Source organism: Triplophysa dalaica, chromosome 17 (genome assembly GCF_015846415.1).
Source record: "Triplophysa dalaica isolate WHDGS20190420 chromosome 17, ASM1584641v1, whole genome shotgun sequence".
Lineage (NCBI taxonomy): Eukaryota > Metazoa > Chordata > Actinopteri > Cypriniformes > Nemacheilidae > Triplophysa > Triplophysa dalaica.
Window position 1 is genome coordinate 533,127 of NC_079558.1, and position 13,337 is coordinate 546,463.

Genomic DNA, 13,337 nt, shown 5'->3' on the forward strand with positions numbered 1-13,337 from the left:
TAAAATCGTCGAAAGGTCAGCGTAACAAATACAATATGCCAACAATATGAGTCAAAATGATCGCTTTTTCTTTTATGCCAAAAATCATTAGGACATTTTGTAAATATCTCGTTCCATTAAGATATTTCGTAAACTTCCTACCGTTAATATATCAAAACTTTATTTTTGTGAGTGGATGCAGCAAAATTGGAAACGAAAATGGCCGGAAACACGCCTACAAGCGCCGCTCGCTGCTGATCGCTCTTTGGGAATTACTCACTCAAGTTTGGTATCTATGTAAAGCTTCAAATTTCCACTTTCGGGTTCATCTACTCTCCATGACGTCATTACAGCGGTAAGTCTATAGAGTGGTTTATAACAAACCGGTTTCTTTTTATCAACGGCCTGCTACAGCACTTTTGATAGACAACCTAAAAGGCGATTTTCTCAATATTAGATTTTTTGAATCCTCAAACTCCAGATTCTCAAATAGTTGTTTCTCGGCCAAATATTGTCTTAACAAACCATACATCAATGGAGAGCTTATTCATTCAGCTATTAGAGGATGTAAAAATCTCAACGACAGCAAAAGACCATTGTGACTGGTTTGCGGTCCACGGTCACATACTAGAGGTATTGCTTTTATCACCTTCTAACAATGAAGACAAACTCTGCAAAACAACATAGAAATAATTTTATCATGTCTACTGTGAAGAATACTCCATTAAAAATGATTTGCACTCGGGTGTGTTGTGAAATAAATGCTCTCCATGAAATATGATAATGATCAAATGCATCACTATAAAGGGTTAGAAGAAAACTAAGACAACAATAACCTTGTTCATCATGGCTTTATAACGCTAATGCAGATTTTCTCAGAATATAATGTCATTTTATTTTCATGCAGTTAATGAAAATACTACCTAAAACAAAAGCCACCTTCGCAAAGGCACGAAAAGCTGTTTATTTCACTGTGAGTGTAGATTTACATCAGAAACGCAACAAATGGGCTGAAAAAATTACTTTTTTCCGTCGTGTTATCTGCACAGCAAAGGGATTATTTTTTAATCTTTTTTGTCTGTTTTCTCAATGTATTTCAGTTTTTATAGCCCTGCATTGATTAATGTCGATGTAAAAACACATTGTAGGGAAGTGATTATCTCACAGTATTTGCATGACCATAAGAGTAACCGACCTACCGTCACGCACGCATGGACTCTGTAGGTTCAAAAAAACATCCACGCTAATAAACCATAGAGGTCACATCCCATTACCACGATAAAATATGCACAGTCCTTGATATTATACTTCTTTTCTTTATAAAAAGCTTCATAAGACATGAGAGAGAAATAACAATGTGAATTTCACACTTCATGCATTTTACGGCCGGTGCAACAAACGTTCTGACATTTATTTCATCACTCCTGTTGTTCTCTTGCATGTCACAGGAAGTGTTACTTTATTCACGTCCTGTACACCAGGGTTGGACTTAACGCCGAGCACACTAGGGGCGGCCTCATAAAAAAACGAACGAGCTTCAACTCTGTGGAAACATTGCACAAAACCAGACGGACTCCCGGAAACATCATAAGCCCGGGAGTCTGAAATGAATGAACTATTAGTGTAAAATCATCACGGCTGATCAATTTAATTAGGTGTACACCTACCACCGAACAAAATTAACTGCAAAAACAGCATGGTGAAAACTGGACAATAGGGAGGAAAAATGTTCCTATCTCTGCCAAGAGCCCCCAAAACACTGAACCTGCCCCTGTTTTAAACAACAATGCTTAAGAATATAATGTGCACAGGATTTTCTTTCGTATGGGGAACGGTTAATATCTTCCCACTTCCATTATACACTTTATTATTTTTTTATGGGCTTACCACACTTGTTTTTTGAAAACTGTGTGACGTAATAAAACCCACTCTTTATCTTGTTCAAATTCATGGGTCATGTGTCCACCAAGGTGTTTTTTTCAGAGGCACACTTTTAAAACAGAGAGTTCCAAAAAGAGAAATAATGGGAGGGGGGAGCAAGCACAGTCTCGGGGGTGCCCCGCGGCATGTGAGGGGCGATGTGGGTATGTAGTGGAGTAGGCTGTTCGCGCACCGGTCTCGTATCACGTGGGAGATCGGGTGCATAAGAGAACGAGTGACCGGACCGTCGAAGAGAGAGGACCGGGCCAGAACATGTTTATATTTGTATATATCTTTTATCCGCCGGCCGTCGACCGTGAGGGGCGGCCGGCTGTCTTTTTACTTCCATGTTATTGTTTGATTTAAATGTTTGCAGGTTCCCGTCTCCTTCCTTCCGTACTTTGAATCTTTCTACAATATATTAAATATATTTTGTATTATATATATATTATATTATATATATTAACTGCTGATAACTCATCCCCACTTTTAAAACCACTGCGTATTCTTTTAATAAAATTAGCATATTTGTTATCATTTACATAACTGTAAGGGGATTGATGGCATATTATATTGTATCTAACTAGTCAACTTCACGACCGTTTGTTCGTGTGGTGAATCAATAAATGAGGGAGACAGGGTGAGAAAACTTATACTACATTGTTCATAATTGTTTTAGATGATAAGAGAACTCTTGGCCAGTCTGGTGAAAGTCAGGCTGCACTGACACTGCCAGCAATCTATAAGTGCAACGGTGCTTGATAAAACTACACAAATGTTCATTATTATAGTATTAATGTCAATGATAGGCGCAACTTGCACTTATAAGTGTGACCTAGTGTGTGAAAACTAGACTCAAGTTTTCTCTAGTTAATAGTGACGAGCATCAGTTTGATTTTAACCATTTATTTCAATATGATTTCCTGTAAATCTTTGACATGGCCTTATCTTTTATAATCTAAAGATTATAATTTCACATGATATTCTATACATTTTATTGGTTGCCCTGCTGAAAAAAATATAGAACCCGGCCCAAAACACAATAGATGCAGATGGGATTTAATAGAACACCAATATTTTGTAATAAGATATACCTTAATGGTATTTTAATAGAAACCATTCGAAGGTATGATATGGTATCTATTTTTTAGCAGGGAGGGTTAATGTAGAAATAGTACATCCACAAATAAATGAATTTATAACTGGGTTTTCACATGGATCACAAATGTGCATTGAAAATTGCCATCTGATAAACCAGTGCTTTAGAGATTTTATACATATACCATCTAAGGATAAATGTAACTCTTAACTGGCGGAGTTAGGTTAACAAAACATACAAGCCCTCCTGCTGTCATTGGCTATGGAAATCTTGCTCGCAATAAATATTTTATAATGTTCGTGATAACATATAGAGTAATACTCTATGCCATTATGAGTGTGGAGGTGATCATGGGTTGTCGATCTGAGACGGATGTGTGTATACGGCTGGGAGGAAGAATCTGAGTATACTCATTACAAAAAACATAGAGTAAGCATTTACAATTGTTAAGAAATTTAACTTTTCAAAGTCTTACCCTATTTCCTAAATACTGTAAGTAAGATTTTATATTGTTTCAATTGCAACCGCAGTTTCAACAGAAGCATTTTTGTATGATTAAAACAATTACACTCAGAGACTCAAACACAGATAATCCACTCTGTCATCACCCACGGTTAAAGAATACGCTAGTGTTGAATGCCCTTTACAGTATGTCAGTTTCATAATGTAGCGTTCATACTATCAGCTGTCACAATATAAAGCAAAAATGACATTCATAACAGCACTGTCGTGTCATAATATGTTTGTCAGGTATGATAACATGGAGTCATTTTTCTCTAAATGACACAAAGTGTTCATTTGTAAGAGACTGTAAAGAGTCTGATGTCTGAAGGAAAAGAACGATGTGTTTATGAGCTCTTTCATTAGTGTGTGGGGTTAATTGAGCCTCGGCTGCGGTGATTCACTAAAACATGAGCTCTTTTAACTGCGCTAATGAACAACATCCCTCACCGGGAGTCAAAACGCAAAGAAAGATCCATACGTGTCATATCAACTCTATGTCAGCCCATTAAAGTCGACCTTTACAGAAAGAGAGAGAGAGAGAGAGAGAGAGAGAGAGAACGAAAGAACGAACGGACGAATGACAAGGAAAGAAAGAAAGAAAGAAAGAAAGAAAGAAAGAAGGAAGGAAGGAAGGAAGGAAGGAAGGAAGGAAGGAAGGAAGAAAGAAAGAAACTTTCTGGTTGTGAAATGTAAATGTAATTAAATACCTCCAGTGTTTTGATTATATATATCATTCGAACTGATGAACGAAAGAAAGAAAGAGGGAAAGAAAGAAAGAAAGAAAGAAAGAAAGAAAGAAAGAAAGAAAGAAAGAAAGAAAGAAAGAGAAGAAAGAAAGGAGGACAGAAAGAAACTTTCTGATTGTGAAATGTAATTAAATACCACTAGTGCTTTGAATAATATATATCTATTGTTTTACAAAAGCTTCTTTAACTTTTTTTACCTTTTTGTCTTGTTTTTTGGTACAAATATAAAAAATTTCTTCAATGAAAGACATTATACATTTAGACTTGTTTATGCTTGAAACAAGAAACAGGAAAAAAATACATCTTAACTGAATTACTGTAAATACCTTACTGAAGTATATTTTTTTACTAAATCTGCAGATATTTTTTCTTGTTTTTGCACTAACTAGTCTAATAGTAATAAATTTAGCATTAAAAAAGATTTAATATCTTTTGTCATTTTGCTTCTAAAGTAAATTTATCTTAAAACTTTTAGGTCTTAACTTAAAGGGATAGTTCACCCAAAATGTTTAACTCTGTCAAAATGTCCTCACCCTCAGGTTGTTCCAAACTGACTCAACTATCCAAATCTCTTTTGGTTGACTGTATATATTAGTTTTATTGTCATTGTATTATATTTGGATTAGGACACAGACACGGTAGACCAAGGGAGACGCAATTATCCCATATCTCCATCTTCTCACCTTACTGGACTGTTTTTGCTGTCTGGGTCTCGAGCTGTGATGGCTCCCACTTCTGTTCCGACCTTGGCGTTCTCGTACACCTCCATAATGTAATAATCCATTGAGAAAACCGGGGGCTCGTCCACGTCTCCTACTGTGATCTTGAGCGTGGCGTCGTCTTTAAACGAACCCAGATAGGAGAGGCGAGGGTCCAGGTGTGTGTTTTCAGCAGAGATATGAAGACTGTACTGCTTTTTCTTTTCATAGTTAAGTGGCTGAAAATAGAGAACAGGAAACTAAATTGGATTATAAAGTACAATTGTCTTTCCTTATATGCTGAAAGGCGTAAGTTATTCGATTAGAGCTTTCGGTGTCTGGCACAGTCTCTGTCGATGAAGTTAGTTCAACCAAAAATGAAACTTGTCATTAGTTATTCCCCCAATGTTTTTTTTTTTAGAATAAAATGAATATAAAAAGTGGAAAGGAAATTTTATTCGGGCTACTCTTCTTGATATAATGGAAGTGAATGGGTTAATATGAACCCAATAAATCTCCAAAACCAAAAAAAAGTGGCAGTCCATATAACACTTCAAAAGTATAAGGCCCCATTCGCTCGTACATGTTAATTTTATTATAGTTTACTAAAACTAACTGTCTGTTAATTGAAATCATATAAAATATTGGCCTAAATATGTTTTTGAAAGACTTTCTGAAAATGTAACAAAAAATGAACATGAAAACCAAAAAAGTAAAAATACATTTTTCAAATACAAAAAATATTTACGAATAAAATAATTTTCAATAAAAAAATAATTAATATTATAATTAATACTTTTAATATCAATCATATTAATTCAACATATTTTTAAAATGGAAAACAAAACTAGAATTACTTGAGAAGTTTTTACAAAACAGTTTAAAAAAGTTTACAAAACAGACTTGCTTGGAGATATCGCCCTCCAAAGGGCACTTCATAGTGAAAACAATCATGGCCGCCATATTGAAGGGATTGTTCCACACTGAAGTGCTCATAACTGGCCACCTCAAAAGGCCGTTTGAAATAAAGGATTTTGAAGGGTACAATTGATGAACACTTTGCGCCCCCATAATTCTTTGCGCGTCCTCATGAACACGAGATGATGACGCGCAAGGGAACTTTTAAAGGACTGTTGTTTGGTCCCCTACACCCTTCAAGCCTTTGAAGCTCTCATTTCACCGGGTAAACTCTTCGAAGCGCTTAGGGTATAAGCATGGAACACTGGGACTATCATCATTTTTAGGTGTACTGTCCCTTTAAAAAATATACCCTTGAGTCAGTCAAAGGTGTTTTGCTTGGTGGCTTCAAGTAGCTTCAAGCAGATCAAACAGTTACGTCCAAAGAATATAGTGAAGTCCTTTTTGCTTCCGGAGCATAGAGGTTAAACCGCTCTCTAGATGGGGTCACGTCAGTAAACACTATGAAACCTACCTGACCTTCGACGGCCCTCTCGCCTGGCAGATCTGCTAGGCATTTATCTACAAAATTGGCTTTTGGAAAACTCTGTATTCACTGAATTTACAGCTTCCCCCCCTGGGACCGAGACTGAAATTGAAGACGCTCGGAATACAGAAAACTGGCCATTAATGAGCAGTCGAGTCCTGAAGTGAGAGAGACATCAGTTTGACCCGTCTGCCTGCACATATTATATGTCTATTAGTGTATCTGAGGGATCTCTGTGTGTGTATCTTTAAGATACTGTGCTGACAATAATCTTGACTGGAATATTTTCGCAATCTTTTTGCTGAAGAACCGCAAGGAACACATAGAGAGAGTGTTAAAAGTAAAACAAATGTATTGCAATTCAGAATTTATTTGGATTCACTGGTTTTCTGAACTTCTAATGAGGTTTCATGGACTACTGCGTGCAATACTTACATTTTTCTTCGGACTGCTGAGTCTCTGATGGCTCCACTGCCTACATCAAGTGTTTTAGTTTCTTCCACTTTTAGAATCCACTTTTGTTAGTTTATGGACAGGAAAAAAAGGTCGGCGCATGGTCTAAAAGGGTTGTCCCTATGAGTCAAGGGTGTGTGCTGGGGGAAAACGTGCAGCAAACCAATTAGAGTCTCATCTCCCATTCCCATTAGAGCGAGTTGCGCTTGCGCCACGGCGGATTCTATTTACACGTCAGAATTTATAAGACCAAAGACTGGACGAAGAGAGGAAACATGCACTGGGCTGACCATCAACAGGAAAAGACAGATTTGTTATCTTTATGTACACAATAATAATATTTCACATAGTGATCCATTTTTTTTATATGTGACATGTTTGTGTACTGCAGATCCCTGTGGGCGCATTTTAATAACATCCTCTTTAAATAACAAAAAGATATGCCACCAGATTTCAGTTGGTCAATAGCGCAGTATATTTCAGTTGCCTCACGTCAAGACATCAACAAGGCGCACAAATGGGCGCAAATGCATTTGCTATTTAAACAACGTGGCGCAGGACGTGAAAATGATGAAACGAGCAGAATAAACACTTGTGTCTCGCGTGGCGCCGCATTGCGCCAGGTGTATGATAGAGCCTCAAAGTCTATAAACTGCGTGTGTAACCTTTGCCTCTATATCTCCATCTGTGTTTACAAATTAAAATTGCAAGTTTTATTCCTTCAAATAATAAAGGCAGATTTTTTATATACTTACATAATTAGTCAGAAAAAGCCTGAACAGGTTAAATGAAAACAGTGCTGGTCGTTTTAGACAAAAACAGCTAGACTCGAATACCTTTCTCAGTGTGATGATTCCTTCTCTTGTGTCTTTGTCTGTGGAAATGGAGAACATTGCAGCGCCCTCAGGGTTCAAGATGCTGTATTTAATCTCTGCATTGATTCCGATGTCCTCATCCGTGGCTTTGATCTTTCCCACCGGCTTCCCCACCTGCGACGACTCGGGGACAAACACCTGGTAGTTCTCTGCAGACACACACAGATATTCGCTTGACGTTTGGGTTCGACTGGATGTTATTTTGAAACACAGTATCATGACGCAAATGTTTAAAAGAAAAACGTTTTTGTTCTTTAAGAGCTCAGGAGATTTGATTGAGGTCTCAGTTGTCTTTTCTTGGTCAGATATTTCTCATGAATTGCTTAGGAGAAATAAAAGTAGAAATAAATAAGACTGTTGTTCAAATACATGAAGATTAGGGATGTGTATAATGAATGTAGATTGTAGAGGTAAAATAATCTGGATTTGAGGAGAAATGTTTGAGTTGATATCGGGATCTTCAATAATGTTGAGTCTTGACAGAAGACTTGACATTGTTGACATCCTATTTGGAACTCTTATGACGGCGACATTCGTGAGATTTCTGACTCTTTTTCTCAGGAGAAAAAACTGAGACACAGAAGAAACTTAAGCAAAAGTTACCATTTTCTCTCCATGTATTCTCATTGATGTCTAGAGGAAATAAAGGGGCTATTGAAGAGTTTCGGAATGGCACTAGCAACCTCAAGGGTTTGATTCCCAATGAATGTGATACTTCGAATTTGCCATTGGAAAACTGTTTCTAATCTAATTTATACTTCCGGCACCCAACTGCCGTGCTCTCTTTATGCGGGTAAAAAAATGAACACAAAAGCTCAAGATCTAAGAAACATAATTGGATTCTTACACAATAAAAACAAGCTGTTCATTCTCCTGCTCTCTTCGCGCTAATTAAGGGTAAAATATTAAAACGCGGCACACTTCAACATGATGAGTCATCTGACAGCGACAGACTGCATCTATATAAGGTATATTTCCATCTATTGGATAATTATAAAGTACAGATATGCGGCCCTTGAGACATCTATCGGCACCCTATAATGAACGGGAAAAGCGAGAAAGCACGCTGTGAGCAAGCGAGCAGCACATTACAACGCCATACAGTACATCTAACCTTCAAAAAGTAATGAGATTGTTTGCGGCGGATGACGAATAAAAAGAAATATGAGGTCAAGTTGTTTCATTTTCTTTTTGCCAACATCTTAAGCCTGATAATCAAGTCTTTCAAATGTCTGCAGAACCACTTTGGAAAGTTCAGTCCGGTTAGAGCACTCGATAGGAGTAATTCACTTTAAAAAGGCCAATTTAACAGATATCTTCCCAAATATACCGTAAATATATGTGTTAAATCTGTACCCGCTGAATCACAGGGATTATTTATATGAAAGATCAGCTAAGAGCCACGAAAACATCCAGGCAACTTAAAGTGATAGTTCACCCAAAAATCATCCTCTCGTCATTTCAGACCTGTAGAACTTCCGCAGAACACAAAAGAAGATATTTGGAACAAAGTTGATAGCCGAACAACACTGGACCCCATTCACTTCTATTGTATGGACACAAAACCAATGCAAGTGATTGGGGTCCAGTTAACAACATTTTAATAAATATCTTCTTTTGTGTTCTGCGGAAGAAAGAAAGTCGGTTACACTTTATAATAACTTTCATTAATAAATCATTAACAAATAATATATAATGCTTAACATATCATATCATATGGTTACTATTCAAATAGCTAGAAACGTAAGATAATGTGTTTGTTAATATTTACTAGTAAACTTTTTTAACATTACCTAGTGATTAACAGATCATCATTGAATGTAAATTAAAATGCTTACAAATGTCATGAAACGTTTAATTCATACGATAATACACATCTTCAAAACCTACAAAAGATTTTAACACCCTTTATACTAATGTTGTAAGTCCAATGCCCATAAGGTACTAAATGATTAGTAAACATTTATAAACATTCACAAAAATGAAGAATACTCAAAACTGCAAAACATGAACAAATTGTTAATAAATTATTTTTAAAGATGTGTAAATAATTTAAATTCAGATCATTTGGGAAACATTTTAATAATGAAGATGACTACTCAGAAAGTTACTAATGATAAGTTAATGTTTATAAACATTTACAATGGATTAATAGTTTCCACTTTAGATTGAGTAGTGCAAAAATATGAACAAATAATTACTAAATGATTTGCTAAAATGTCCAAATAGTAGAAGTCTACACAACAAACAAAGAACAAAAATACGACCATTACGGACTGTGAATTTGAATAAATTAATAATATGTTAAATTAATAGTTTGCAAAGCACTTATAATTACAAAGCAAGTTTTAACAACATTTGTAAATGTAAAAGTTTTTTCAGTACATATAAAGAATATCAAATAAACTTGTAATCATTGTATAATTTCTGTTAAAGATGTTTGTAGAAGTGCATGTTTTGCAAGTTTTATGATATGTTAAGTATTGTATACTGTTTCTTAATAATTTATAATGATGTTTTTAATCATTGTAAATCATGTAAAAATCATTCAAAGATTTTTTTTAAGTGCATGATCATATGTATTGAGAGTTTTATGACATTTGTAAGCATTTCAATTGACATGAAATAATGATCTGTTAATGATTAGATAATGCTTAGTAAAACTAAATTAATAAACATTAACAAGAAAATTATCTCATATTTCTAGCATGTGAACATAATGATTTGTTAAGCATTATATAATGCTTGTTAATGATTTATTATGAATGTTATAATAAAGTTAACAGAAAGGAATACAGGTTTGAAATGACAAAAAGGGTAAGTAAAAGATGATCGATTTTTTATTGAGTGAACTATCACTTCAAGCAGGTGTTTTAAATATAGAAACAGGCTTCTAGTTGATCAGAAGTAACTGACTATGTTCCCGATAACATGCATGTTTTTCTTTTTACAGAACAGTGACTAACATTACTCACTCTGAGGGAACTTGGGTGGGTTGTCGTTGATGTCGGTGAGTGTGATGTTGATGGTGGTGGAGCCCGACAGTCCCCCCACCTGCCCTGCCATGTCCTTTGCCTGAATCACTACTGAGTAATATTCTCTCGCCTCTCGATCCATTTCTGCCAGGGCTGTCCGGATGATGCCTACACAAAACATCAAAAACACAACATCAGACACAAACATCATGAAGATACATGGACATGATTCACACTATAAAAAGAGGGTTACCAAAACAATGAGCCAAGGGGTGTGTGAGTTTTTGGCATTCTATAAAGTGTTATGTTATGGCTGTTAGCATTATCTAGAGATGTGGTTTTCAAACTTTACGATGCCAGGGACTCCCAAGTGTGATGAACCTTTTGTGATGTCCCGCCTTTCTAAAATATATATCCATCTATATACAGCCATGGTAAACGAAGAGACCATTCCATATTTTAATTGATTCAACTTTTCTAGATGTATTTCAGCTAAATCAAACCTCAGGAGTGACAAAGTCATTCAACAGCAATGTGAAAGACTGAGAGCGAGACATTCGATTAAACATGCAATGTTATGTTTGAAGTTGTCCTAAACACATTTAGAAATATTAATTTTACAATGTTTAAAAGTGAATATGTGCTTTTATCTTTGCAGTATTTGAGGTCTGAAAAAATACAGATGCCTTTTCTATTATTTCACCACCATTTTCTGCAAATAAATGCAACATTTTATTTGAATTTTGAGATAAATATTGTTAGTTCACAGTATGAAACAAAACAAAATATTTTTACCAAAACACAAATCTAGAAATTGTAGAAAAGTCAGAAATAAAAAAAAATCCAGGCAAGTATACATGTAGCTCAAAGACAGGATTCAAACAGCGGGAGATTTAAGCAAAGACCCTTTATCTCATCGATGTCTCGAGAAAACAATTAAGATTTTAGATAAGAGATCTTATCTGCGATTTTACTTTCAAATGGGCTGTTAAAGACAACTGAGAAAATGTCCTAAAAAGCCTCTGAGATCTTAGTTAAATTTAATCGGACGTCATTATTTTCTATTAATTACAGAGTTAATGTTTTTAAAACACTCACAGGCAGTTAACACATGTGTTATGGTGGCAGATGGCAATACCAAACACATCAGCATAACAAAATGTCAATTTATGCAAAAAGACAGCATAGCCATTTAGTCCTGTGTTTTCATCTCAGCATAAATTCTGGTCCACTTCAGAGCTAATTCACAAATTCTTCTAGAGGAAGAGACGGATGAGCCACGTCTTTATGAAAATCTTTCTTTCTGTTAAAGAACCGACAATACAGTTACCTTAATGGAAGTTTAGTAGACCTGTTACTAAATGTATCAAAGAATAGAAGCAAACAAATATCGACAAACATTTATTGTTTGAATATAAAATGAGTAATGCTATGGTTGGCAGAAGAGCATACCTCGCCCCCCCGACAAGTCATTGGTCTGAATCCCCTCCTCTCTTTTATCTCGTTCTATTGTGTCTCACCGAATGTCTGTCAGCTCTTTACAATTTCTTTTCCTCACCCGCTAACATCTCCTTCCCTCCCACTATTCTGTTACACTAAAGCCCTCACTAAAGAGAAACCTGCAGTGAGATCTACTTTCACAGAATCAAATAAACGCTACAGTTATTACATTCAGAAATATATTTAAGTACAAGAGGTTGTGATATATTGTAAAAATAGTCATGTTGTTGGGCACCTGCCATCTTATTACAATGGCTTTCAGTGCATTTACAATATGGCACAGCCTTCTCGATGGCTTGTGCCCTACTGCTTTTACGTTATGGTTATTACAATTAAACTCATGTAACTAAATTATTAAAGTGCCATCCGTCCACATCTAGCAATTAAATGACTTAAAGGTTAATAGTTGGTATCTTACAATGCAGTAGTGTGATTTACACAACATAAACAGGTGTTATACAACATTTCTATAACTCTACACCATGCACTTTCTTGTTCTAGTGATTTATGTCTTGAAGGTACAGTTCATCCAAAAAAAAATGATTCTTTCAACATTTACTCATCCTCAAACCTGTATGACTTTTTTCAGCAGGACAAAAAATATATTTTGAAGAATGTTGGTAACCAAACAACGTTAGCCCCCAATGGCTTTCATTATATGGACAAAAGAAACTACACGACAACATGAATGTGAAAAAAGAACAGAAATTTTATTATTGAATGAACTGTCCATAATATAATGGACAGTTGTAAAAACACTCCATTTGAAGGTCATATTATCGTACACATTTTTTATTGTCCGAAAAGTCTATTGTTTATTCCTCACTAAGCAATGCCTTCTTTTTCTTACCGTTGTGTATATATGTTAATTACTGTATTAAAATAAATAACGGTTTACATAATAAGTATAATAATGTTACATCTCTAATAATATATTAATAACATATTTTAATCATTAGAGGACATATTAATACATGTTATTTGACATTTTCACATAAGTTCTTTCTTAGGGGCCGTTCACATTTTGCATCTTTTGCGCACGCAAATTCATTGTTTAAAATGAAGATGCGCAGAAACCGCTGTCAAATAGGGAGTGGGTTAGCGTGTGTTGTGTTCATCGCATCGAGATAAAAATATTTCTACT

General features: G+C 35.5%; 1 protein-coding gene across 1 annotated transcript in view; it reads right to left on the reverse strand.

The window, feature by feature from the left end:
- The window catches only part of LOC130438835 (cadherin-18), an 84,055-nt gene that overhangs the window by 21,393 nt on the left and 49,325 nt on the right, over positions 1-13,337 (reverse strand). The window contains exons 5-7 of the mRNA XM_056771031.1: positions 10,694-10,861; positions 7,680-7,867; positions 4,932-5,185 (exon numbers count right to left, since the gene is read on the reverse strand). Coding sequence (XP_056627009.1) covers positions 4,932-5,185; positions 7,680-7,867; positions 10,694-10,861 — 610 coding nt within the window. The remainder of the gene's footprint in view (positions 1-4,931; positions 5,186-7,679; positions 7,868-10,693; positions 10,862-13,337) is intronic.